Source organism: Ictalurus punctatus, chromosome 18, assembly GCF_001660625.3.
Source record: "Ictalurus punctatus breed USDA103 chromosome 18, Coco_2.0, whole genome shotgun sequence".
Taxonomy (NCBI): domain Eukaryota; kingdom Metazoa; phylum Chordata; class Actinopteri; order Siluriformes; family Ictaluridae; genus Ictalurus; species Ictalurus punctatus.
This window is the reverse complement of record NC_030433.2, coordinates 22151533-22178863: the sequence shown is the minus strand read 5'-3', so window position 1 is coordinate 22178863 and position 27331 is coordinate 22151533. Positions and strand designations below refer to the sequence as shown.

General features: G+C 41.2%; 1 protein-coding gene across 6 annotated transcripts in view; it reads left to right on the top strand.

Annotated features, from left to right (window-relative positions):
- The window catches only part of sgcd (sarcoglycan, delta (dystrophin-associated glycoprotein)), a 165274-nt gene that overhangs the window by 125468 nt on the left and 12475 nt on the right, over window positions 1-27331 (top strand). For 5 of the 6 annotated variants that reach the window (XM_017491786.3, XM_017491788.3, XM_047161586.2 and 2 more), the window contains exons 4-6: window positions 1570-1657; window positions 3850-3969; window positions 23561-23633. In XM_017491786.3, coding sequence (XP_017347275.1) covers window positions 1570-1657; window positions 3850-3969; window positions 23561-23633 — 281 coding nt within the window. 6 annotated transcript variants of the gene reach the window in all.

Here is a 27331-nt window from a genome sequence, read left to right as displayed (position 1 = left end):
TTTGTTTTAGTAACTTGTGCATATTGCTCGTTTGTTGTACGTACAGTCCGCTAGCATTCAAAAGTTTGGACTCACTTCATCTCACTTGATTCACCGCTTATTATTCAGTAGAAATAACGTAGCTTTAATATAAATCTAAATTACATTAAACCCAACATAAAAATCACATTAAACCCAAGACAAAAGACTTGAAACTAGTCCGAAAACAGGCACCGGTAAAAGGGAAACACATTTTTTCTTCTTTTTCTCTTTACGGGATGTTTTACAACAGAAACGGTGCTGTACGTCACAGAAACGGTGCTGTCTGCGCTCACACTTTGGCTTTGTTTGCAGAGCTTTATTTGATTTGATTCGGATTGTTTTCTATAAAACAGGATTTTGGCGGCTGCTGGGTATTTTTAAACTAGCCTACTTTGATCTCCGCCGCTGCTCCTCCACTGGAAACGTTCATAAAGTGAGCATGGGGCAGCGTGATTCCTGGCTCAATCGGCCTCTATTTATTAGAGCTCGTTGCAGTTCCCATTTTTGACCACTAGGTGCAATAATAACTCTACGAAGCCGGACGGGGACACGGGCACGCCGCACAGCATCTCGAAAAGGCGAGATAATCAGCAGAACGTCGGCGTATTCCTGTATGGAGTCGTGACCGATGACTTTGTGAAGATTAATATGACGTTAACAATAAATGTTATATATGCAGCTGCAACAAAACAGATGAGAAATTATCGAATTATATCGCTTGTAAACTTTTGAACTGTGAGTCCCTTCGATTAATTTTTACATTTGTAGCATGGTCGGGTTTTTTTTTTTTTTTTTTTTTTTTTTTTTTTTTTTTAAACCAGTGCAAGACATGTTATAGTTGTAAGATCTTGATTTCTTTAAAAAACAAACAACAACAACAAACAAACAAACAAACAAACAGAAAAACAGGCTTCTTGAATGAATCTGAAATTGATACCATTCATAATTCATCATCCTGGTGTGCTCTGACTCTCTCCCAGTATAAAGCCTTGCCCAGGTCACCAGGGCCCCATGTGTTTCTAAGTTCATATTAGCATTAAAATGCCCCCCCCCCCCTTTTTTTTTTGCTATTAATGTGTTAAAATTGTATTTTCTTAGAATTTTACAGGTGATCATTTCTGAATGAGAAAATTGCATACGACTTTTATGGCTTGTGAATAAAAGTCGGGGTGAAGTCAGGGTGAAGATCATTCATATGCATGCTTGGATTTCTGAAAACATGTTGCCCTGAGCACAACACGAGCCTGGCCAACCTAGCAGAAAGAGAGGGTCAAGTTTATCTTTAAAAACAAGGCTATGAACACTACCTTGATGTTTGGATCAGCGTGACTTCAACGTGAATTATCTGGCTGCGCTGGGCGCTTGCTGATTTCAGTCTGAGAATAGTGTAAAGTAAAGGGAAGTTGATGAATGTCTGTAAAATGACTGACAAAAAGCTACTCTTGAGCTAAAATTTATACGCTATATTTCCGCATCATCTCTACTGTTTAAACCTGTACGGTTCGGCGATCTGGATCGGACATCGACGTTTTATTCCTCTCTCTATAGGGTAGTCCACTTTTCCTGCAATCATCAAAAAACATCTCCGTCAACATCCTCAACGGGAAAAACCAACTGGTCTCACAGCTGGTTGCAGGTAAGTCTCAATACACCAAACAAAACAATACCGCTAATCAGACGCAGAGCTAAATTGGCCTCAGAGTTAAATTCCTCGTGTAATTAAGGTACTGTCTAATTGATCGAACCAGACAGTACCAGAACTGTACTTACGGCCTTCGTTCTAAAAGCAAGAGTTGCTTAATAAAATAAAGGCTCGGTTGTAATACGAGTGAAAATGTACGCGTTCAGGAAATGATAGAGACAGATGGTGCTTTTACTGCTTAATAAAGGAAGACATCCTGGATCGCCACGGAGTTGCTCTTATTTCAGGTGGGATTACACGTCTTAACTATAACCAGAGTACAACTTACATTAGCGCTCTGTATGGACATGCAGAGATTCGTGTTTTTTTTATGTATTCCTGAGCAATAACGCCGAAGCAGGAGTGTATTTTAATGAGGGAAAAAAAAGCAATTTAGCCTGATTTAATTGACTACAGTTTTAATACCGCGTTAAAATCACAGATTTAATTAGCGGTTTAGTTAAATATGAAACCAGGCTCGGCGGCTCCCGAACGAGTCCGTGACACTTTACTGTCACGTGAGCGGTTCAGAGCTGCTCGGGAACGACCGGATAATTAACTGAAAAAGAAACGAGGGAGAAGAAATGAAGGTGTTGGCTTCTCAACCGAGCCAAAAAGAAATCAATACGAAGGCAAATATCAAATAAAATCATCATATTGTTCAACGTAAATATCTAAATAAAATATTTTAAAGCGTTTATATGTAAAGTATATAAACGTCTACTTTATATATACATGTATTTTATGGATGTGTATATGAAAAGGAAAATGGTAATCGAATTATTATGAAATGGAATAATCTTCAGTCTCTCTCTCTTTCTCTCTATTACATACAGTCTCTCTCTCTGTGTTACATACACAGTCTCTCTGTCTCTCTCTATTACATACACAGTCTCTCTCTCTATTACATACACAGTCTCTCTGTCTCTCTCTATTACATACACAGTCTCTCAATCTCTATTACACCCACAGTATCTCTCTCATACACACAGTCTCTCTCTCATACACACAGTCTCTCTCTATTACATACACAGTCTCTCTCTCTATTACATACACAGTCTCTCAATCTCTATTACACCCACAGTATCTCTCTCATACACACAGTCTCTCTCTCATACACACAGTCTCTCTCTATTACATACACAGTCTCTCTCTCTATTACATACACAGTCTCTCTCTGTGTGTGTTACATACACAGTCTCTCTGTCTCTCTCTATTACATACACAGTCTCTCAATCTCTCTTACACCCACAGTATCTCTCTCATACACACAGTCTCTCTCTCATACACACAGTCTCTCTCTCATACACACAGTCTCTCTCTATTACATACACAGTCTCTCTCTCTATTACATACACAGTCTCTCAATCTCTATTACACCCACAGTATCTCTCTCATACACACAGTCTCTCTCTCATACACACAGTCTCTCTCTATTACATACACAGTCTCTCTCTCTATTACATACACAGTCTCTCTGTCTCTCTCTATTACATACACCGTCTCTCTCTCTGTGTTACATACACAGTCTCTCTGTCTCTCTCTACTACATACACAGTCTCTCTCTCTCTATTACATACACAGTCTCTCTGTCTCTATCTATTACATACACAGTCTCTTTCTCTCTATTACATACACAGTCTCTCTGTCTCTATCTATTACATACACAGTCTCTCTCTCTATTACATACACAGTCTCTCTGTCTCTCTCTATTACATACACCGTCTCTCTCTGTGTGTTACATACACAGTTTCTCTGTCTCTCTCTATTACATACATAGTCTCTGTCTCTCTCTCTCTATTATATACACAGTCTCTCTCTCTATCACACTCACGCAGTCTCTCTTTCTCTCATACACACAGTCAACTCTCTCTCTATCTGCCTATCATACACAGAGTCTGTCTCTCTATCTCTCTCTCACACACACACACACACACACACACAGTCTCTGTGTCCGTCTTTCATGCTCTGTCACTCTCTGTCTGTCTGTCTGTCTGTCTGTCTGTCTCTCTCTCTCTAGTCCTTGGTAAACTCTGCTCCGCTCTTCCCTAATCTGATGTTGTATTATTTATGGAATCAATGAGTAAATGTAATATTTCCTGTTGAGGTGTGATTAAAAAGGTGTCAATTCTCTAATCCCTTGTCAGGTTCTCACGGAGTTCACGCACGGGGCAGGATGCTCGAGGTGAAATCAAGCACGGGAAAGCTGCTTTTCTCGGCCGACGACCACGAGGTGGTGGTGGGAGCCGAGAGATTACGAGTCCTGGGTGAGTGAATAAAAAGAAATTCGCCAATTTATCAAAGGAACCCTTTATTTGAATTTATTAATCACAGAGACAGCTCAGGCTGCACTCTTTTGAATACTCTCTTAAGCTTTTTTTTTTTTTTTTTTTTGGTGAATGGGACTTCTTTGTATGATAATTATGCACAATGTCATCGTTTCAAAAGAAAAAAAATATGGCATGCAATTAACTTGTCTTTTAATCTGGCTGAATATACCTGTTTGGCTGTGTAGTCATTACTACACCAATGGATAAGTGATTGACGCATTGAAACGTCGATTGCGGTGATATTAACTCTATTTAATCTGCCGTTCAAACCGCGAGCGACCGCTGCAGTGCCGATATTTTCGAGCACGTCCGATTTTCTCAGTTTATCATCCGTGCGTACGTGCCGCGGAACGAATTTTGCAGAACAGACGATCCCCTCCTCCCGCGTCTCCACGTGGGCATCTCCTCCACGTTTGCTTCACGTTTCCGAACAAAACCGCGACACCTGAAAGACGTCGCTCGCGTTTATTTTAGCGAGAGAGACAGACTTACGGATCAGACGTGCTGGCCTACGATCAAAGGTTGCGTCGCGTATGAGCCTCGTCTGTGATCGATCTTGTATTGCACACGCCACGACATCCGCCAAACGGCTGCTCGCGAGCGATTAGAGTGATGTCGAGAGAGCGCTTCAGCGATTCTGAGCTTTTAAAAGTCGTGTAGCATGCACTCAGTTTACCGTTCCGAATGCCATGCACTAATATAACTGTGTGAAATGATTTATTACTACTGAATATATTGCAGATTCATCCTAATAGCGACATTAGCATAATAGCATCTTTATCCATAAGCAAAGCACTATCATTAAAAATAATAATAATAATAATAATAATAATAATAATAATAATAATGTAGGAATGTAGGAAAACTTAGGCACACGTAGATATGTTTCTAATTCTCATAAAATGTACGGATATATTTTTTGCAGGACATCAACAAAAAGCACAATTACACAACAGTGATGAGAATGTAAGTGGCGCAAGGCTACGATTTCTCCAATAGTACCATAACGATGAAATGACTACACGTGAGGAAAAAATAAAACGCACGGGACAGTAATCGACGTGGTGTTGACGCGGTTGATCATTTTCCTGTAAAGCATCGTTTTGTTTTTGATTTATTCATTAAAGAACGCCACGTTACTTTCGACCCGTTTTGTCACGTACACGCGGCGGTTTGACGCCGTTTCGTTTTAGTTTCGGTTCAATTTCCCGTCTGTCCTGAAGACTTTTTCATGGAAGAAACTCACAAGAGAGTTACTAGCTTTACCTCTGATTATCACAAAGCACTGACGCTGGAGACTCCTTCCGTAATCATACATGTTTTCGCTTTTCTTTTTTTTACAATTCCATTTATTATTAGCCATAGATTATGTGCATATAATATCATTCCATAATAAACACCTTCAAGAATTCAACAACGCTCTCACTCTGAAATCCATCACTTAAGATGATCTTAACTTTACGGAGCTTTTGGGAACGCCGGGCCCAGAGCAGCTGTTTAAAGATCCGGGATTTAACAATATAATACAATACAAGTCTCTTGTATTGTATAAAATAAGTGGAGAAATGGTTTATATATACAGTATTACTCACACAACCTGAACATTACAACGATGGGGGAGAAAATACTACGTCAAGTCATATTATTTTTTAATGTTATAACTCCAGCAGTGGCTCATACCAAGTGTGGAACATCATAGAAAATGTTAACTTGAGTGTGCTAAACTGTTCAAGGGACAGCATTACTGTCTTCACCTGTCGATCAAAGCGATACTCGTCAATTGTGGGTGTTTGTGAGCTCGTGGATGTAGAAGAGGGCGGATAGCTCTTTCCTCTACGTCTGTTACGCTGCCCATGAGCAGCACTCTTTAGAAGATGCTGTCGGCCGGCTTCAGGTGTCTCGGAAGAAGCGTGTCTTAGCATTTACCCTCCCCAGTTGGTATCTGTTATAATACGATAGAGAGGCTGGTGGGTGGGAATTGGCAGGTTTGCCATCTGTGCATGTTCTGTGCATTTGGATTCTCCGGATTACTTAAACCCAAGACATACCAGTAGGAGACTTGGCTATGCAACATTTCCTCTGGGTGTGAACGACTGCCTCGATGTGGTGTCCTGCGAAGAACTGGAGTTCCGTCAAGGGTATATTCCTGCCTCGGATAGGCTCGGAGACCCTGAGCAGGATAAAGTGTGCATTACTTCACCTTTAGCAGTGTTTGCCCCTAGTCGCTTTTACAGCTTTACCCTTAACTGATTAATTAAGTGAATTATCAAGGACAAAAGTCTGTAAAGTTAGCTTCTCATGTGAATATGTTCTGAAGTATGTTCTGACAAACCAGGAGTTGATGTGGATAGTTGTGACTAGTGACTAGAAAGCTGTCAGTTCAAGCCTAAGAACCAGAAGGTTCTTGTCAGGGCCTTTAAACATTCTTGGCCAAAGTTCAGCTAGATCCTTGGATCGGATTCTGCCTCATTTGTAAGTCACTTTGGATAAAAGCACCTGCTAAATGAATAAATGTAAATGTAGCATTTATTCATTTGGCAGACGCTTGTATTCAAAGTGACTTACAAGTGAGACGGAATTTAGTCGAAATATCTAGACGTTAAAGGAGCTTACAGCTGACCAGAAGCAAATTGAGACCTCGGTATTACAAATTTATTTATTTATTTATTATTATTTTTTTTTACTGGGGGTGGGTGATGTATATTTCTGTGGGTGGAAATGCCTTGTTTATGAGAGCAGTCAGGGGAGAAGGGTCAGGCCGGTTAGACCCGACAGGAATGCTACATTAACTCCGATAACCACTCTTTGCAAGCATAGTGAGCAGAAAAGCATCACAGAACGCACAACACGTCAAACCTCGAGTTGGATCGGAGAACAGCAGGATACCACGTCGGGTTCCTCTCCTGCCAGACGAGGACGGGAATCTTAGGCTACGGCGGGCGGAGATTCACCCAGACTGGACAGCTGAAGACTGGACAAACACTGTAGATAAATGCATGAATGAGCTGCAAGGTCTGGAAGTGTTGGAGTGAGTGTTAGCACTACACAGTATAATGGAAAACATTATAATAACCGTATGTTCTTTCTCTTAGTATTTCACACCATTTACTTACAAACACCTTCGTTTTTCATGATAAATGACACCGGAACAAGTGACTCATGCACTGGAAGAGCACCGGCAGAGCCACTTGAAAGCATCTTGCTTTTTTTCATCACATTTGTCCAGACTGAGGAAAGTGTATTTCATGTGATGGGAAGCAAAGTCGTCCAGGTTCATTTTTTATTTTTTTTTAAATCGGAGTATTCTTTTTTTCTCTCCATATATTTATTTTAGGAAATAAAAAAGCTTTGACTTTCCAAGGTTGCTTTGTGTAGCAGAGAGTAGCGTCGTACTCTACTCTCTGCGGTAATAATAATAATAATTCCGTAGATCTATATAGAGCTTTTCTAGGCACTCAAACTGCTTTACATTGCATGGGGGGGAGGGGGATCTCCTCAAACCACCGCCAGTGTGTAGCATCCACCTGGATGATGCAAGGGCAGCCATACTGCGCCAAAACGTCAAAGTACAGAACTTCTTCTAAACATATTACATCCTTTTTTCCCCCCCACTGATCGTTTTCTCTAACGCACGCTACATTACCTTGCATTCACACTAGCATACTACAGCCAATGGACTATAGACATTCTAAAAGATGTTTATAACTCTGTCCCGCTTCCATGGATTCATTCATAGTCTTACAAAAACGATGGAGATGCACAGACCAAATGGCAGTTTGTTAAGCGCTTATTCATTTGGTAGTTGCTTTTAAAAGCCTGAATACTATTCATGCATATGGCGTAACCAGTGATACAGCAGGGTAAATACGACCTGCTTCCTTGTTTCATTTGGCCCATGCAAATTAGCAAAAAAGAAATCGTATCGAAGTGCCCCATAGTACACTTATTATTCGACATTTTTAAATTACAATTTCATTTAGAAATCACCGCAGGCCCATGGCGTAGCACCCACATGAGTTCTACTCATTAGTAGACTGTTAGTAACAATCTGCATTACTAATTGAAAACCAGCCCTAAAAAATGAATAGGTTAGTTAGATCATTCTCCTGAAGGACTTCAGACCAATCCAACATGATCCCACCCTCAATCGAAGACCAGTCACACACGATCCCACCATCTCTTGAAGGAATTCTGACCAATCACACACGATCCCACCCTCAATTGAAGACCAGTCACACACGATCCCATCCTCTTTTGAAGGACCTCAGACCAATCCCACACGATCCCACCCTCAATCGAAGACCAGTCACACACGATCCCACCCTCAATCGAATACCAGTCACACACAATCCCACCCTCTTTTGAAGGACTTCAGACCAATCCCACATGATCCCACCCTCAATCGACGACCAATCACACACGATCCCACCATCTCCTGAAGGAATTCTGACCAATCACACACAATCCCACCCTCAATCGAAGACCAGTCTCACACGATCCCACCAGCTCCTGAAGGAATTCTGACCAATTACACACGATCCCACCCTCAATTGAAGACCAGTCAAACATGATCCCACCCTCTTTTGAAGGACTTCAGACCAATCCCACATGATCCCACCCTCAATCGACGACCAATCACACACGATCCCACCATCTCCTGAAGGAATTCTGACCAATCACACACGATCCCAACCTTTCTTGAAGGAATTCTGACCAATCACACACGATCCCAACCTTTCTTGAAGGAATTCTGACCAATCACACACAATCCCACCCTCAATCGACGACCAATCACACACGATCCCACCATCTCCTGAAGGAATTCTGACCAATCACACACAATCCCACCCTCAATCGAAGACCAGTCTCACACGATCCCACCATCTCATGAAGGAATTCTGGCCAATCACACACCGATCCCACCATCTCCTGAAGGACTTCAGACTGATCCCACATGATCCCACCCTCAATCGAAGACCAGTCACACACGATCCCACCCTCTCTTGAAGGAATTCTGGCCAATCACACACCGATCCCACCCTCTCCTGAAGGACTTCAGACTGATCCCACATGATCCCACCCTCAATCGAAGACCAGTCACACACGATCCCACCCTCTCTTGAAGGAATTCTGACCAATCACACACCAATCCCCCAGTTATTTTTGTTTGCACTAGCCTGCAATAGTTTCTGATGAGCTTAGTCAGTTCTAGTTCTCGAAATATAAATCATCCAGAATTTCTAAGCCACCGTGACCGTGAGCTGCTGCTGATGAAACAAATAAAAGCATTAAATGCATCACAAAGCGCAGCGCAAACTTCCTGTATGATCTAATGTTAATGAGCATGGGCTTTCTTTGCCCTGTAAGCTTAATTATCTGACCTCCCACTCCCGTCCAAATGAACAGAACTGGGTGCCCGTGCCTTTTGCGTCGGGTTTTGTGAGGATGTACACGTTTTCCAGAACCTTAACCACTGATGCCACTCTGCCAGAAGAGTAAATTCTGTCACTCTGATAATATTAGTGATATAAATGAACTTAATCTGATGGTAGGCTTCAGACATGGAGTTCATTCTAACATAATAAGGCTACAGTTCTCTATTTGGAGGATTTAAATGGATTTGTTATTAAGTTTGCAATGGAGATTTGCAAAAAAAAAAAAAAAAAAAAGTGTCTGCTGGGCCAAATGAGGTAAACATACATTTGATTGCAACATCTAATAACCTAAGCACCCTATGGTGTATGCAGATTGAGTTGGCACAGGGGCAAATGTAATTAAATCTAACCCTCACATAAAGAGGCTTGATGGTGTGTTTGAATAAATAATTAATCTCCTATTATGTCTGATACATTCTCATGGTATGCATTATGCACTGGTTACATAACTGAAATCATTTTGTTTACACTCAATCGAACACAAAAAATCTCAGTTCTTGAGCAGTTCCTAACGACCATAGCAGGACTTCCTGTCACTTTCGATGTCAAGCACAGCTCTGACATCCATCAGGAAAATGTTGTTTTCTTGGCAAAGGTTTTAAACAGTAACGCCAGCAGCACTTAGGGCCACTGCGGGGATGCTCCGTCCCTCCCTGAGATCTTGGCAGAAGCACCTTGAGGTTTATAATTTATTTATTCCAGTCCTCACTTTACAAGTTCATTCAGCAAGCCTCCACAAACTCAATTTACACCTGTCAAAAAAGACCTCACGTTATCTGGTCATTTTCTGGTTTATTTAAACGTTTTTTTTTTTTTTTCTCTCTCACTTGTTTATGCAGTGCATAGGTTAGACACTTTTGGCTATATAAAAAAAAAAAAAAAATAAAAAAAAAAAAAAAAAAGGATATTTGGGTTTTCAAGCTGTTGCTATAAACTGCACTGGAATATTGTACACATACTGTGTTTTTGCCTAATATACTTAGAACAGATTCACACATTCGAAGTGTTATTTTTCGTGTTCGTTTACATCCTCGGCATTCCAGTAAGAATTATAAGTGAATCGACATTTCTGACCATTTTCTTTTTTGTTTTGACGGCGAGGTTATCCGTTTAATGTTTAATAGTTAATGGAATAAGTCTAGCTCGAGAGCCACAAGGGGAGGAACCCACACCACTCTGTCAGCCCCGCCCACGTGGTGAACTCTCCTGTTTACTAATTTATCACACTCACCTGTTGCTCATTACTTCAGTAGTGTCTTTTATAAGTGTCCTTTACTCGAATTGCTATACAGGGTTATATCATAGGATGACCTGAACGGTGCGAGTTCAAATCTGGACTATGCCACAGCCATCTGTCAGTGAAAGTCCAAGAAAGCTAAACTGGCCATGCTCTCTGGGTGGGAGGGGCATACAATATCTCCCTTGTCAATCAGAAGGACTAGCCAATCAGGAGTGTTTGTGAGCTCATGCATGCGGAAGGGGACGGATTGCGCTACATGAACAGAAGTTCTCGGAACAAGCATATGATGGTGTTCACACTCTTGTGGATGGAAATTGGGCAAGACTAAACTGAGATAAAATCGTGGGTGATCAAGGTATTAGGCAAACTGTCCTATAGAGGGCGCTAAAACGACAGACCGGGCTTAAAGTGTCCGAAAACCAAAAACGAGAGTAGCTCACATCGCTAAGTGTTTTTTTTTTTTTTTGTCCTGTTGAATAACCGATATATTTGTGTTTATTTTGTTTCCCCGTTTCGGTGTAAAATGAGCATCATGGTGTACAAACGCTTGCACCTCCATGACATCTTTGTAAATTAGGATTTTCAATAAAGTGTGCGGCGTATAGAACGTGTCGTGCTGTGATTTCAGTAGGATTCCCAGTAACGGGTGTACGCTACGCTCGCTTCCACACGCGATGTGACGCTCCACGTCTTGTTTAAAGAGCTGTCAAGCTACTGATGCATATGACAGCAAATCATCCTATAACATTAGCCTCCTTTGTTTTACATCAGACCACGCTTTAACACGAACCTCAAATTCCTGCATGATCTCTGCATCTTCCTGGGTGTTTTGCTTTGCTTTGCTAGCAGGATCAGAATTCACCGCTGTTTGCTGGCAGGTTGCTGACATCCTATTTGTACCCCGGCCTTGACCACTGCCCCTCCTCGAAGCAGCCGCTCTGATGACAGTTTATGCACAGAGTAATAATGGCTGCAATTCCACCTTTTCATGACCGCACTGCATGTTCCTGAGCCAAGTATTCACCCAGAGGGGTTATTGATGGTTTTCACAGTCTGCATTACAAGGCACCGGTGCTTTTATAGGCACTTTCCAAGGTGATTCATGTCCTGTGTCTAAATAGAACTTTCCTGTGAACAATGCACCACTTTAAATACGATGATAAAACTCAGAATAAGCCTCTTCAACCATAACCATTCTTTACTTCCTGACTATTACCTTCAAGATGATATCTAACAAGCAGCATCAATCGATACGTTCTACGGTAATGTTTAATGGCGGATTGTACCACGTACATTAAATGTAATGTAATAAGATCACACCGAGGAGAAGAAGCTCTATATACATATATACACACATATATATATACATATATACACACACACACATATATATATATATATATATATATATAGAGAGAGAGAGAGAGAGAGAGAGAGAGAGAGAGAGTTACAAGCTCTATGTAAGACTATAATAAAAATTCAAATATTAAATATCATAATAAGTGTACAGAATTAATGTCTTAAAACACATCACAGAATCGAGGCAAAGAGTAGTTTCCTCTCGTGGACTCTTCAAAAGTCTAAGACGGTTGTTTCAACAGTAACGGTAAAGCATATCCGTGTGCCATTTGTAAAGGTGGCAAGCTAAATTCACAGAGCCGAGTATATTTTCAAAAAGCAATTATGTTCTAGTTCAGTCCTTCCCAACGGTGTCGTATTACACAGAAGCACATTTTAATTAAAATTAAAATTAGCTTTGATTATTACAGAGCGTATTAGTTGTGAAAGATGGTCTGTACTTCTGCTGTAACTTTAACGTGTACGTGGGCAGTTTGTATCACGTCCCAGGATCTCGGTCGTTCATTTGCGTTACAGTGCCGGCTCTGGATATACACCGACTTGGAGCAATTCGCTAAAACTGTCCCGTCCCGTCCCGTCCCCTACCCCACCCCGACCCCTCGGTCATACTTATGCGTATGTCTCAACACGGAACAGATAGAGAAGGTTCTTTGTATCGCTTCATCGGATATGAAAATAATTCTCGGTCCCCGTCTTTGAAGGGCCGATCGTATCTAAGCTAAGCAGCTGACTATCATATCAGTCAAGCTAGCATGCTAGCTAAGAATTTAACAGGCTTAGCTTGCTAGTTATCCAACATTCATAATTGACAGTATATTGCTTTAACAATCCTACATATCTCACCTAGACTGTACGTCAAGAAACAAGGTAGATAACACTACACAGCTAGGTCATGCTCATACTGAGGAGTTGCCTATAACGATCAGATTTAGCTAGCTAACATTTTTAAGCTTACAAATGAGTTTAAGATGTAATCATGAAACGGCGCGTGTTGAAAACAAGAAAGTTGGAAACAAGAGACCTTAGATTTCTATCTAAAATAAACACTCAGAGGTTGTATGAGATGTGTATGTACTGTGTGGCATGTTCGGTCATCGCAGGCTAGTCCACCGCTTAGCATCGTTTAGCATCTGACAGGACGCCGCGAATACGTAAGGATCTTTTAGATTCACACCATTTGAAAGTGTCAGTTTAGCCGATTAGCTTAACGCTAATCCATCATAAAAAGCAGAGGACCTTTTAGCTAACTTCAAACTGATTCCGAAATAAAATTCTTGACTGATTATGAGCAAGTAGCATCAGGTTGCTAGGCTACTCGGGTCTTTTTGCAACCAGGCTGCGCACGCATCGCATTTTGTTCACAAACACCAAAGGGGTCTATAGACACGAGGTAGAATATCGTCTTTTATCAGAACTTTGATGAACTTGCTCGATCTCGACAGCTCAGAGGAGTTTATTTGTGCCAGGGAAAAGAGAAGCGAGTCGGCCAGAACGCCGTACACGCCGTCGTAACCTAAATGAAAATTAATAAGTGGTATAATAAGAGGTGGAAGACTATTTAGCAGCCTGAATTAGAGTTTAGTCACGTCCTCGTGAGACCCACCGTCCTCATAAAAAAGGACATCGTTTTTTTTCTCCCAATTACTTTTATGCATATATCCTCCGAGACGCCGTTTTGAATAAGCAAGGCATCATTTTTATCCCAAACTACTTCCTATTTGAAGATATTGATTAGCTTCCATCGTAACAAGGTTAAAATAAATGACAGCATCGCAGATTCGATTTGCAGAGATTGGCTGAAATAAGATGTTTGTGTGTATCAGACGCTGTGGTGGGAGACTGCACGCTGCTAGAGTACAGCACAGAATTCTATTCTCCATTAATTTTAACAATCTGTGCTTAAAGAGGGCAAAGCAATTAGCATGTGTACTCAAGTTCAATGATGTATTAAGCTTTGCTCACACTGTTCTCTTAATAGTAGCACATTTAAGCATGATCAAATTTATTATGAAGACAAGAACAGCATCTCGGAAGGGATGACTGGTTCAAAATCTCACCACTGAGAAAACGTCAGGTGGCGCGACTACGCGTTAATGAGAAGTATTATAGTTTAAAGTTATTTACCGTTACAGAAACCGTGCATAGATTACACGCTTTAGTATCTGCATCGCATAAATGTTTTGAAAACATGGATTTGTAATGTTTCATAGTTTCGTACACGTTTTGCCACATTTCAAATATTTAAAAAAAAATCCAGTTGTTCATTAAAAGACAGAAAAAAACGTTTTAAAAAAAAAAACATGTATGCATTACATAAGCTGCTGCCCTTACAGCTGTTACCTAATGATGCACTTTTACACAAAACGGATTTGGTTAAGTCCATGTTTTCTCTGGTTGCACCACATGACATAGTAGTTGTGCCATCTGACTTTTCAGGCTCTTTTTTATTAAAATTATTTCTGCTTGGACATCCAGATAAATATTTGTACGTAAAATCATGTGTATACTGTATGTGATTTAAAAAAAAACACCTGATGTGGTAAACTGAACAGACCAACCATGCCTCAGAAATGACCTAATTTGTTTCTCCGATATTTGTGAAAGAGCTTCTGATCACAGCATTAAGGGCAGTCTTCTGTCTGGATGCAATACCCGGCCCACTCTTTCCTAAACGTATGCCAAAATAAAAGTCTTTTGTTGTTGCTGTTGTTGGTCATGCCCTGGGATATTTGTAGAAATGAGAATTTATGGAAGTTTTTTTCAGAAAGTTTAATCATTTTAAGCTCTTCTATTTTACCTCATAAAATCATGTATTTTTATTTTTCACTTTTTAAAGAAATCATCGTTTATTTGACTAAATACATAAATTACGCCTTACGTACTCCGCATTTGTGGTCAGACAGTCGCACCACCTGATGTTTTTAGACTTTGGGAAGCAAAAATGACAAAAGTGTATTTTACTTTGATGGACTGAAAATATATTCACGCAAAGGGGATATTACACACTAGATTCACGTGATACATGTCGCGCATTTATTCAATTATTATACAAGAAAACATCAGAATTGGATTTACAAATTTGCGTCATACAGTATAATTGACCGATTTGCTCATTTAACCGTTTAAATTTCCTTTGAAGTTCCAGGTTGTTATTCCGTTACGACTGACTAAAAAGGAAAAAAATATTTTGTAAATACAGTACATTCAGTAGGAAAGGTAAGCATGTTCCAGAGGCTGGCAGGTCTCATGACAAAGCATGTTTAAAAAAATTCTTTCTAAACCATCCGTTCAGTGTTTAAGCTCTGAGAAGAAATGGTAGTGTGTAAAATGTAGTCTACGGTTTCAAAACAAATTAAACAACACGCTAAAAACAGATTAAACTCCAGTCTGAAATGTCCATGCTAAACGCCAGGCTTCGAACTAGCCTTGTTAGCAAATTAGCAGTGCAAGCTAACTGTATTAGCTACGTACCCTCACCGGAAACACCGATGACCTCTTCTACTTTCCTTCCACGCTTTAGATTTCTTCGTAATGTCTATCGTCATTTAGGAAGTCGAATATGAAAGGGTAAGATGGAAACGATTAAGGTTATACGTACGGTTACCGCGTCGTCCATACGCTCGGTGGATTGTGTGCGTGTGGGCTGCGGATACTTGGGCACGGCCGAGCAGAGACAGTATGATCAATTACACCACAAGACAGTTGAGGGGGATAATGAAATTTGTGAAATGGAGAGAATGCAAGGCGGTGTACCACTGCGGTAATTAAAATGGCCTGTGACAGGGGAGGTTGAGAAATAAGCTGGAGGATGTTCACATGTCTCGCAGTCAGGAGGAGTCCACATGGTAATAATATTACCCGCCCTTTTTTTTTGTTTTTTTTTTTACACTAATGATAATTAAAGCTCATTGATTAGTTTTAATTATATCTCACTGACTGTCTGTGGTGCACACTAATTCAAACCAGACCTGATAATAATGATGATGCTTTGCTATTAACAGCTTTCCTGGCTTGCACTCAAATATTTAATGATACACGTACCGATGTACGATAGACGTTACGTCTGTCGATAGAGCGGAGAGCTACAGATCAGTGATATGTGGCATATTAATATGTATCGCACTAAAGAATAATATAAACTCACGACATTTAAGATCTCAATCAGTTTTTACATTTTTTTTTTCGAGTTTCTGTGTGATCGTCGCGGCCGAAACGCGTGATTTATCTGCGGCTTTTTTTAAAAAATATTCCAGAGTTGTTTTTTTTTTTTTTTTTTAAGCTTTTTTAAACGGAAAACTACTCGAATTAGCGGAACCGCGATTGCGCGGAATTGTTCTGCGCGCTCCTTGACAGTGATGTTTGTTGGTAAACGCGGCGTCTTTAGCCATACGCGTGTTCTACGCGGGTGAATCGAAGAAGGCTTCGGTTGAACGCGCGTCGCGATGATGTCACACGACGCGGCTCGGGCCAGATTTGCGGGAAAATCTGCGGTGATTTCGAATAATCGCAGACTCCTCGGAATATTGCGGCGTTCGCCTGATTTCCCGTTCATCTCTGCGAAATCCTGGACGCACCGATTTAATGAGAAGAACGTGACACCTGAAATATAAAAGTATGAATAATAATAATAAAAAAAAACACACACTCGATAAAGCACTAAAAATGATATGCATAATAGGAAATTAATAGGGAATAAAACATTATTTTCCAACGTCAGGATGTCCCGAAGTGTTTTATTCCTCTTATACAACAGTAAATATTTAAGTAAGTATTAATTCAGGTATTAGTGCATGATTATTTATTGTAATTGTTATGTTATTGTAACGCGTTACCGTATTTATACATATATTAAAACAACGCAAAAGACACGACAGACGCAGAAAGCACTTCGTTACATTAGCATAAATTATAATCTACGGTAAAAATCCCTGGAATTCTTTAAAGTGATTTTTTTTTTTTTTAGATCAGTGTAAACCAACCAAGAGTCTTAATACCTGTAGTGATATATAGTGACATCATCATCATCATCCTTATAGCATCTTAGCACAACGTATATTATAGCATCCTTCTGTGGCAAACAGTTCAATACTTCAAAGTTTAAGAGTGTGTGATTTAAGGAACCGGACCACGAGTTTTCCTTAAGGGAGAAATAAAGTCACCACATTTCACTGTTTTATCAAGGCTGAATAGGAAATACGCTGTGCCCAGTGACCATTGGCTTCCTGTCAGGTGACCACAGTGAGTAAATGATCGAGAGAGTCTATAAAAGTCAGTGAGTTATGTTTAAATCGTCGCTTTACCTGTGCGCCTCTCCTCGTGGACTCGACGGCGCTGGAATAAATCTGTCGAGCGCCGCTCACCTCTCCAAGATTAGATTCTCAGCGCCGTGCTCGTGTGTTTTCCGTTTCGTTTGTTTTGTTGTTGTTGTTTATCCGACACAGCTATACGAGACGTAGCTGGATGAAACCGTGAAGTGGTACGTGAGGAAAAGGTTTTTAGGACAAACAACGGGTCCTTTGTGGAGTTTTATTCATTCATTCATTTATTTATTTATTTATTTTTTATTATACCGCTGCCGAACCAATAACCCTCTTATTTAGCGGCAGATTTACAGCACGGACACAAACCGAGGGAAAATAAATTCAGTCCTACACAGGCGTACGGTAAATTCCCAAGTCGCAAATTATCCAAAGTAGCTTAAGGAAGCCTGGCCTTTACGGCATTCGCTCCTTCACGGCGAGTGGAAAACACTGTAAAAGATGGGCATCATTAAAGCTGATGGTAGCCAGAGATTCTTCCAAAAGGTCAAATCAATGACACTCGCAGACTATAATACAGATTACACGTACAACACTGCTGGCTACGGTCATGAGTGTGACGCTTCCAGAAAATAAACCCTCTTGCAAACTGAAGAGAGTCTCATGATCACTGTTAGTGTGACAAATAGCCTCATTGCTGCAGATGATGTTATCTGGGAGGTTCTGTTCTGTGTGTGAGAGAGAGAGAGAGAGTGAGTGAGAGAGTGTGTGTGTGAGAGAGAGAGAGAGAGAGAGAGAGTGTGTGAGGCAGTCTGCACTCAGAGGTGGAAAACATACTGAGAAGGTAAACCTAAGCGACAGTAGACATAGATAATGTGCAGACATGTTATTCAGTTATGGAGTATGGAGCGATCAATGTACTCAAGTACTTTTAAAGGTCTTAAACCACGTAGGTTTCCAATGAATTATAAGAAGAAGTAAAAAAAAGTCCGTAAATATTAAAACCAATATTTACCATTAGCTAGAATTTGTCTTGCTGCCTAGACGTTTGACGTTAGCTACTGGAACCGACGCTAGGCTAACCTGGTATTAGCAAAGCGAACAGGCTAACAGTTAAATATAATATAGCGAGGACGTAAAGGGGACGCCTCGTTTTATACGAGCCTTTGTACGAGTACAAAGCGTACTGAGACGTTTTACCGAGGTAGTGGATTATCCACCGTCAGACGCGCACGGACAGCTACAGCGCTAACTAGACCGTGTAGCGTTAACAGATCCGAGCAGATGATGAATCGATGAGATTTCTACACCGATGATCTTGACTGGAGGCTAAACTGAGCCGTTTCGATATGGCGGATAAAAAGGGACCTGCTGAGAAACAAAACAAAACAAAACAGAAACCATTACAGAAATTCTATCGGTTGTAATGGTTCTAATGGGAATTGTATTGGTTTGAATGGAAACTATAATGGTTCTTGTGGGTCTCTATTGGTAATGTGTTGGGTTCTATTGGTGGCACGTTCATGTCTAGTGGAACACCAATACAAACCATTTTAATCGTAATAGAATATGGCCCGAAACACACTGCTGTACATTTGTTAATGGTTTTAATGGCATTTGTGGCGGAAACCATTCGAATTTCTGTAACGGTTTCTATTGTTTTGGGTTGTTTTCCAGCGGGCTCGTGATCTGCAACAAGGAGGTCTCAATTTTTAAACGATGCACCAAAATAAAAGCTCGAAAGTATCGTTTCTCGAGGATGTTCCCACTGAACCTGAATTGTACAGATGGTCCTGGAAAGCCTGTTATGAGAAAACGACAGCAACCTAAGAATATAACACACTCATACCTCTTCATTTCTAGAACATACGCCTATCCAACCTAATAAAGCCTCTCAGTAGGCCACCATTTTGGCTCTCTACTTGTAAATGCCCTTTTGGGCTGGTCTTGGGCACTTAGCAGCCTTTTTTAAGCACTTCACTGGAGTACATGCGCCATTGACCTCATGTAAATACCCAGTAGATCACGCCATACAGCACGGCACTCTTACACACTGAATCACTCTTCTAGCCCTGAAACAAAGAGTCACTTGCAGAGAGAGTAAAAGGCCCTCTGGGAAGCTGGCCACAAGTTGGTGTGATTTTAGCCTGAAATTACACAGTGCTGGATTCTGACAGATAGCTGCAATTTCCCCTCATTTGGCCACCTGCAGCGCTGCGCTCCTGACACAGCGCAGCATACAGCAGCTAATGGATGACATGCAGTCTTCTGTATTAAGCTAATGGAACGAGATCTTTGTGCTAAGAATTATTTAGGGCTTGGAAAAAAAAAAAAAAAAAAAAAAAAACATGGACTGAAATGACTCATGCAATTAGCACTCTGAATCATACAGCATGATTGAAATAATAATAATAATAATAATAATAATAATAATAATAATAATAATAATAAGCTATTCGTGGGACATTTTTCCTTACCTCACCTCACCTGATCTAATTGGACAACACGGCATATTAAAGGGTAAACGTTTGAGATTACTATTAAGATTAGGATCCGAGGCTTAGATTTAATCTGTAAAAGTCCGAACAGGTATCCATGCTATGGAGACACCGATTCTAATCCAAATTGGAAAAGGGAAAACTTTCGAACCCTTTAGAAACCCAAGAACGCACGTGGAGAACACGAGGAACTCCGACGCAGCCGATAACCCGGGCTCAGGATGAGATCCCCGTGCCATCTTAAATATTAGTCACGAACATTCAATCGATGGCAAGGAAAGGAACCGGGATCAGTCATCCGTTACAGCGTTATCGATTTTCACCGCACGACGTCCTCGCGAAACGTTTTAATTAACAGTCAGTTAGCGTAACCATCCGTCTCTGGAATCCCATTGGCCAGTCCTTCTTCTTCTTCACCTGGCGAAGAAATAAATACACCACAATACAGTAGCTACAATGACGGGTCACGAGCGGAGACAGACGGCGTTTCGCGCCGCAGAACTGACGCCGTTAATTCATAGTTCAGCTCCCGGTGTCCGTCGTAGCCGCAGTCTTCTCAGCCTCCAGAATATAAAAAGGTATTAGGTGAATGTTTATGAGGTCCTGTAACACCGGTGATGGATATGGCTTCGGGGCCCATAACTCGCCCGATTGATCAGGGGCAAAGTCCGTGAACACGCAAGGGGTCATGGGCGCCATTACGGAGGACGCATTGATGAAATAATTTCTGGCGAGTCCGGTACGTTCAAGTTAAACAAAAACAAACAAACAAACAAACAATAAAAAACCACCCACTGAAATGGCTTTATCGATCACACGTTCAATCTGTTTATGGTGCGTTTATCGCAGCCACATTACCGCGTGTCGGCGGGCGGGAACGCCGCTGTATTGTTTGAACGAAGTGCTTATTGAATTTGTTCGAGGGAAAGAAAAAAAAAAATCAAACGACGAGTCGTTGTTCACGGTGTGCGCTTTTTAATAGGAGAGGCAGAAATGATTTATTTGCACTTCCACAGGTGGTTTATTGAGCTGTTGTTCAGCTGAAATATAAGTTTGCGCTACACCACTGCAACACCGTGTCGTGATGGACAGACAGCCTCTGCAATCGTTCTCATGCTGCTCCTGTAACGGTATCGCACGTTGATGAACAATACATGGAGAAGTTAATTAGAACTCATAAGCCAAGCTGACATATATATTAAAATATACACACACACACACACACGTCATCACTTCCTGTCTCGTAGTAAAGCATTTGTATAATTCTTTTAAGCCGCTTCACTCCCTTCTAACTTCTTCCCTGGCATAATACTGTTTCCCTGGCCATGCTGCAATGCACACAAGTTCACTTTATTCATTTGATTCATTCCCTGAGGCGACGATTAGCATCTCTGAACTGTGACTGTAGCACACAGATGTGTGTGTGTGTGTGTGTGTGTGTGTGTGAGAGAGAGAGAGAAAGAGTGTGAAGATCCTGCTGGCACAGCACAGCTACAGATTAGCCCTTTTACTGCTACATAGGAATAGGAGCAGGGAAAAAGAAGGTCTCCATTAGACTGTATGAGATATAACGGAGGCACATGATTTTTTTTGATTTTTTTTTAATATGAGAAGACAGAGACACTGTGCAACTTCTGATAGGGTTCCTTCCCTGAAAAATAATCCACACCTGGGGTGGCATGATACAGCCCGGCACGGCGTGAAGCGTGTTATTCGTCTTACGCCACCGAGACGCGACCGTCGACGAGCGCGGAATTTTCACGTATTTAATAAACAACGCTTTAGGCTCTTTTAATACTTTACCGTTTCAAGGTAGTTCCTGTTCTCGCTTACGTTATAGCAGCTATAAACAGATGTTCCCCGACCAGCCGTCTGTTTGGAGATTCCTTCCAAGTAACGTTACATAGACATCGAACAGAAAACAGCCACGTAAAAGAGCCGATTCAGAGCAAGGGCATTAGGGTAAACCTTCCAGCAGGACTACGGTCATTTTTAATCATCGTTTGATCGGTTAAGTGTGAAAGTTGTTTTGTGAGCCCGTGAACTGATCCCTAGTCCTCTTGGTTGGGGGGGTGGGGGGTAGTGGTCTGGGGTTCGCGTCAACCGAACCCCCGGCACCTCGGCGCCGCGTCTCAAGAGACGTGATGGGTTGAATTTGTCACACGGCTTCCTGTTTTTGCTTTAAGGTTCATAACGGCTATAGATATATAAAAACGAGACGTTTTTATAAAACGAGACCGATCCGCGGTTCTCCGACGTAAACGCCCACCGACCGAACGAGTCCGTAATCGGTCCTCTCGGAGACTCGAGTGTTTGGACCGAGTGCAAAAGCAATGGCCTCAAAGCCATAGCGTTCCTGAAAATGATCCGAGACTCATTCGAGATCCAAGACTCCAGGCTCAAGTGACATCAAGCGCACGTTTGTGCGAAGTGCATCGAGAAACCGTTACGAGACTACCGCTATTTTTATCCGTATGCCAATCGGGAGATTTCAGCAACGCCACGAGTGCCGAGAGCGGCATCACAGCTCAAACAGGCCAAATATCCTAGCCGAGGAAAGCTCATTATTTACCTCAGGAGGAGAAGACTCCAGGCAGAGAGAAGTGTCAGATTCAGCTTTAGACAGCTGTTGGATATGGACGCTAGCTACTCCTGAAAGAGCTATCTTCTCGGTTTCTAGATCTTTACACGTTAATAAAGTTCTCTCCTGCACGCTCATGCAAATACTCGATATTCACTAGCTAAGATATTTTACTTGGTCTTACTTGGTCAAAGAAGATCGGGTCCTTGCGTTTGCTTCTTTATCGGGTCTAGCTTGTGGAGTTACGATTAGACTGAGGTGTCTAGCGTCTAGGTTCTCACTCCGGCACTCGTACCGTGCACCTTAATTACCGGACGTACTTCTTAGACTCTCTGTATGCAAAAGGTACACAGATCTACCCATTCTACCTACGTGCTATGTTTTAACCTGAACCCCATCTACTTGGTGGTATAAAAGTTCCACAATAGCTAGAGCTTGGCATTACGACCCTGTTGGGATCTCCCTACGGTTTGAAATCTTCCCTTGTTCCACCGTTAGAGCTCTCTAATTTAGCATCTGGAGAGAAAACCTGACCCACCTGAAGTTATTACTCCAAAAAAAAAAAACAACAACAGCAACAAAAAAAAAAAAAACATCTGTCCCTCCTGAGCAAGCTTTGCATGTTTTTTTTTTCTTTTAGTTTTTTTTTGGACAGCGGAATAATTTAAGAGCATCCCTAAAGGAAATCTCTGTACTGTAAATAACGGAGGGCGCATCAGCAGTTTTGAAACTCTAATTGAATTTTTTCTGTCCCAAAAAAAGTGTTTTATATCAACAACAACAACAACAACAAAAAAAGCAAGAAAGAAAAAAAAGCCGTACACTGCTAGCGGTATGCTTCACCTCTCTGGGGCACAACGTCGAAAAACAATGTACCTTCTCATTCCTTCCGTATGCAGTAAATAAACGGGTTTAGCTTTGCTCTGGACGAACTGTTCATCAAAGGTCAGGTTCGGTTTAATGAGCCAAGCTCACAGGAGAGCCTGTAACACATCAGTGAACACGAATTGATCCAGGAACACCTGACCTGCCAGCTCAGGAGTAGCACGTGGGCGAGGTTATCGTTTTACCACGCGACAGTCGATGACGGAGATTATGTCCATTGATTTTAGCATGTTGATCAACCTCAGCTAATGTGTTCCGCCTTGTGCTTTCAGGGGCAGAGGGTGCAGTCTTCAGTAACTCAGTGGAGACGCCACACGTCAGAGCAGAGCCCTTCAAAGAGCTGCGGTAAGAGTTTTTACTCAATTCACATGTCAAAATGAACACGACGTGAAAGCATGAAAGGAAAGGCTAACGTCAGGGACGGCTGGGGTGGACAATAGAAACCATCACAGAAATTCGAATGGTTTCTGTGATACCATTACAAACCATCAGCTGTTAACCATTAAAACCATCACAAAACGGTTTCCATTACGTAGTAGGACGTATTAAGGACATTGGTTTTTAATGCTATCCATTAGACATAACATGCCACCAATAGAAGGCAACAAAATTTCCAGTAGACACCCACAGGGGGCATTAGTGTTTGCATTAAAACCAATACAATTCCCATTAAAACCATTACAAGTACGATGAGAGTTTCTATTGTTGTTGTTTTCCCAGCAGGGAAAAGTTTAAACGTATGCAATTTTAAATGGAATGTTTTAACTGACTGATGAAATTAAGTTAATGTCATGTTTTCATGTGAAAATAACCTTTATTACATCATTCAACCTCTGTAAGTTTGCTGCTCACATGCCTGATTATCACTACGGAGCTTGGTAAGGAATTCATCCGAAGTAAAATATGTTTCCCGCCCAGCCGATTTATATTAGCTGCTAGAATCGAAGCTCGTCCAACCTGGCATCGCAAAGAAAACTAAATACAGTCGTTACGTACGGACTCTAAACGGAAGCAATTGCAGATGAAAGTCTTTATTTGCACACCAGAACTCAACAGGAATCCCGGTCTAAACTGGAAGAGATATACTCGAGGTCTTAAACATGAAACTAGATTGAAAGCATGGAACAAACACACGGCACGACCGCTTAGCATCCAGGTGGCTAACATATTCACAACGGCGTTAGCTAGTTCAACATCGCGCAGCGACACGAGGGCTTTAAATAACTCATGTAATCAAACTTTAACTTAAGCAGCTGGAAACGATCGAGACGCACCCTCGAATATCCACCAATAACTAAACAGGGAGGAGACAGAACAGAAACCAAAACAAACACACGTGTCCAATGTAAACAAAAGTCACAACGTCACCATAGTTCATACGCAATCCCAGAGCGTGTGCTCGCTCTGGTTCGTGCACACGCGCGCCCTCCGGCTCTCCGTGCACGTCGTCGCCGCAGCGCCATCTGCAGGCGAGATCGTGACAACAGTAAGTTACCGTTAGCATGAACGAAACTTAGCTCAACGTGCTTTTAGACGGAGTTCATGGCGTGTAGAGAGGTAAAGAAGACGCCTCGTTTTCCACGAGTCTTTTTTACTCCAGCGTACTGAAATATTTTACCGAGGTAGGCCCAGGAGCGCTCATCCTCAACTTCTACACTGCGGTCCGGTGGATGATCCGTCTTCAGACGCTCACGGATAGCTACAGCGCTAACCACACCGTCTAGCACGAGAAGATCAGATCGGATGATGAATTGGCATGATAGGATGGGAGGTGATATTCCGATATCTGATATTTCCTTAAAGAGTCGCCGGCTTTGAGTAACATCCGAAAAGCAGTCCTTTCACCAAAATCTCAGCTCGCGCGCCTGCAAAGAAACGACTGCGAGTCAATAGCAATTTTCCTCACCGAGGATAATGATCGAAGATTCCCAGAAGAATAAAAAAATAAATAAAATAAAATAAAAAAAAAAACAAACATTTCCAGTAGACTGTACTGTTCTACAAAGAGAGCGGTGTTAATGCGTGACATTTCCAGACCGAACTCTAAGCTTGTTTGTTGTTTTTTTTTGCATGTCTTAGGCTGAAAGCAGATTACACACTAATTCAATAAACCTTTGCTCGTCTGAGAGATGAAAAAAGAAGATGATTCAGATTTTATTTATTGCAGTCCCGTCCCCCCCCCCCCCCAAGTAAGAGCTGCCGTTTGTAATGCCAAAACCAAGACGAACATCTCGAGTGTCCTCTTGAAGAAACGAGACCTTGAACGTAAAAAGGAAGCTCTTTGAATGAACCGCAAGTTTATATAATGAGATGAAAAGAATTGGGAAGCAGTTCAAGGCTGAGAGCTCATGGTAAAATCTGTACATCATGTCCAATTAGAGATGCAGAGTAAAAGCAAAAAATTCCCTGTCTTTGCCCATTAACCAAACGTAACTAGGCTCTGAAGGCATTAAAGGGGGGGGGGGGGGGGGTGTTTGGGTTGGGATTTCTTTGGTCAGAAGGTGCTGATTAAATCCGTTTGCAAGGAAAATATCCTGCAATATTTAAAACAGTATTTAATATTGTTTTCTTTAAAAACTACTAAGCTATATATATATATATATATATATATATATTAAACTCTTTCACACAAAAATCACGTACATGTTATGCGAATATAATGCGTTTATTAAAGTATAGAGTGTTAAAACGGAACAGAAATCAGTCCTAACAAAAGGACCAAATAGTCAAGTCTCTTTCTATGGAAACATTTCTAGTTACAAAAACGCTTTTCCAAATCCAATCGTCGCCATTCGTTATCGGATATCATATCTTCTGCGATAGCTGAGCCACCGTTTTTTGTGAGGGGGCGTATCGGGGTATATCGGTTGCCAGTATCGGCCCGATGCGGATACCGGGTACCAGATCGGTGCCATCTCGAATTCATTTCCTCGCTCTTATACGTTACTGTTAATAATACGTTAATGATACTGACATCTTACGCAGGGACTTCAGACGCTGTAAATGAATCAATTTATTATAGTTTTTAAATCGTTCATATAGGTGACAATAAAGGAGTCTCCAGTATCAGCGCGACATGTTTACGACATGGGAAAGTCTTCAGGACAGAGGTGTTTACGCGTCGCGTCGTTTCTCTGACATGACACGCTGTGGTGTTTGTTTTTGATTTTGCTTTGTTTTATTTTTTTGTCTGATTAATGCTCAGAGACCAAAAAAAAAAAAAAAAAAAGCGAGGTGGTGCAGATGCAATGCGAGGGATAAACGTAACTCTGGGCAAATTGCTGTGGTATAAGAGGAATAAAACACGTGAAAATAACCAACTTCGGGGCGGTGACGGTTCACACAAACTTATCCGTTGTTGGGTTTTTTTGGTTGTTTTTTTTTTTTTCTACAACACCTTGCCCCTTCATGTTTTATTCCCTATTTAACTGTCATTTTATTTGTGTATATATATATATATATATATATATTATATATAAATAATTTTTTTAGGCTTGCAATAGTGATATTACAGAAGCTTTAGCACATTACATTTCTGCAGACATTGAGTTTTCTATGTCTGTGTGGCTGTTTAGATCGATTTTGCCATAGATAAGATATATTTACTGTATATTATATTACATCATCTTTCTAGGCATGGCTCATTACGGTTATATATTATGCCTGACACATTAAACTATTTATATAGATATATATATATAGCAGCATAATCAGGAAGTCTTTACCGTCTACACCATTAACTCGACAGAAAGAATTTTCAGGATGACCGAGCGGCACAACCCCCTCAAGCGTGGATCCTCCGATGTAACTAGTGATGTCTGGCTTTTTCTACTAATCAGACCTCAAACCTTTAAGAAAAGAATTGTTTTAAGAAAGCATTGGCAGGCCACTCTGTAGTCGTATTGTTCGTTAAGGGTATAGCTTGATCTGAGGAGGAAGAGAAGAACAGAGGAAGATCGATGTCCGTGTAGCTGGCACCTCCTGTTGTCGGACAGGCACTTTTCGCTCCCTGGTCGATGTCCGGATGCTCATCAAAAACTAAT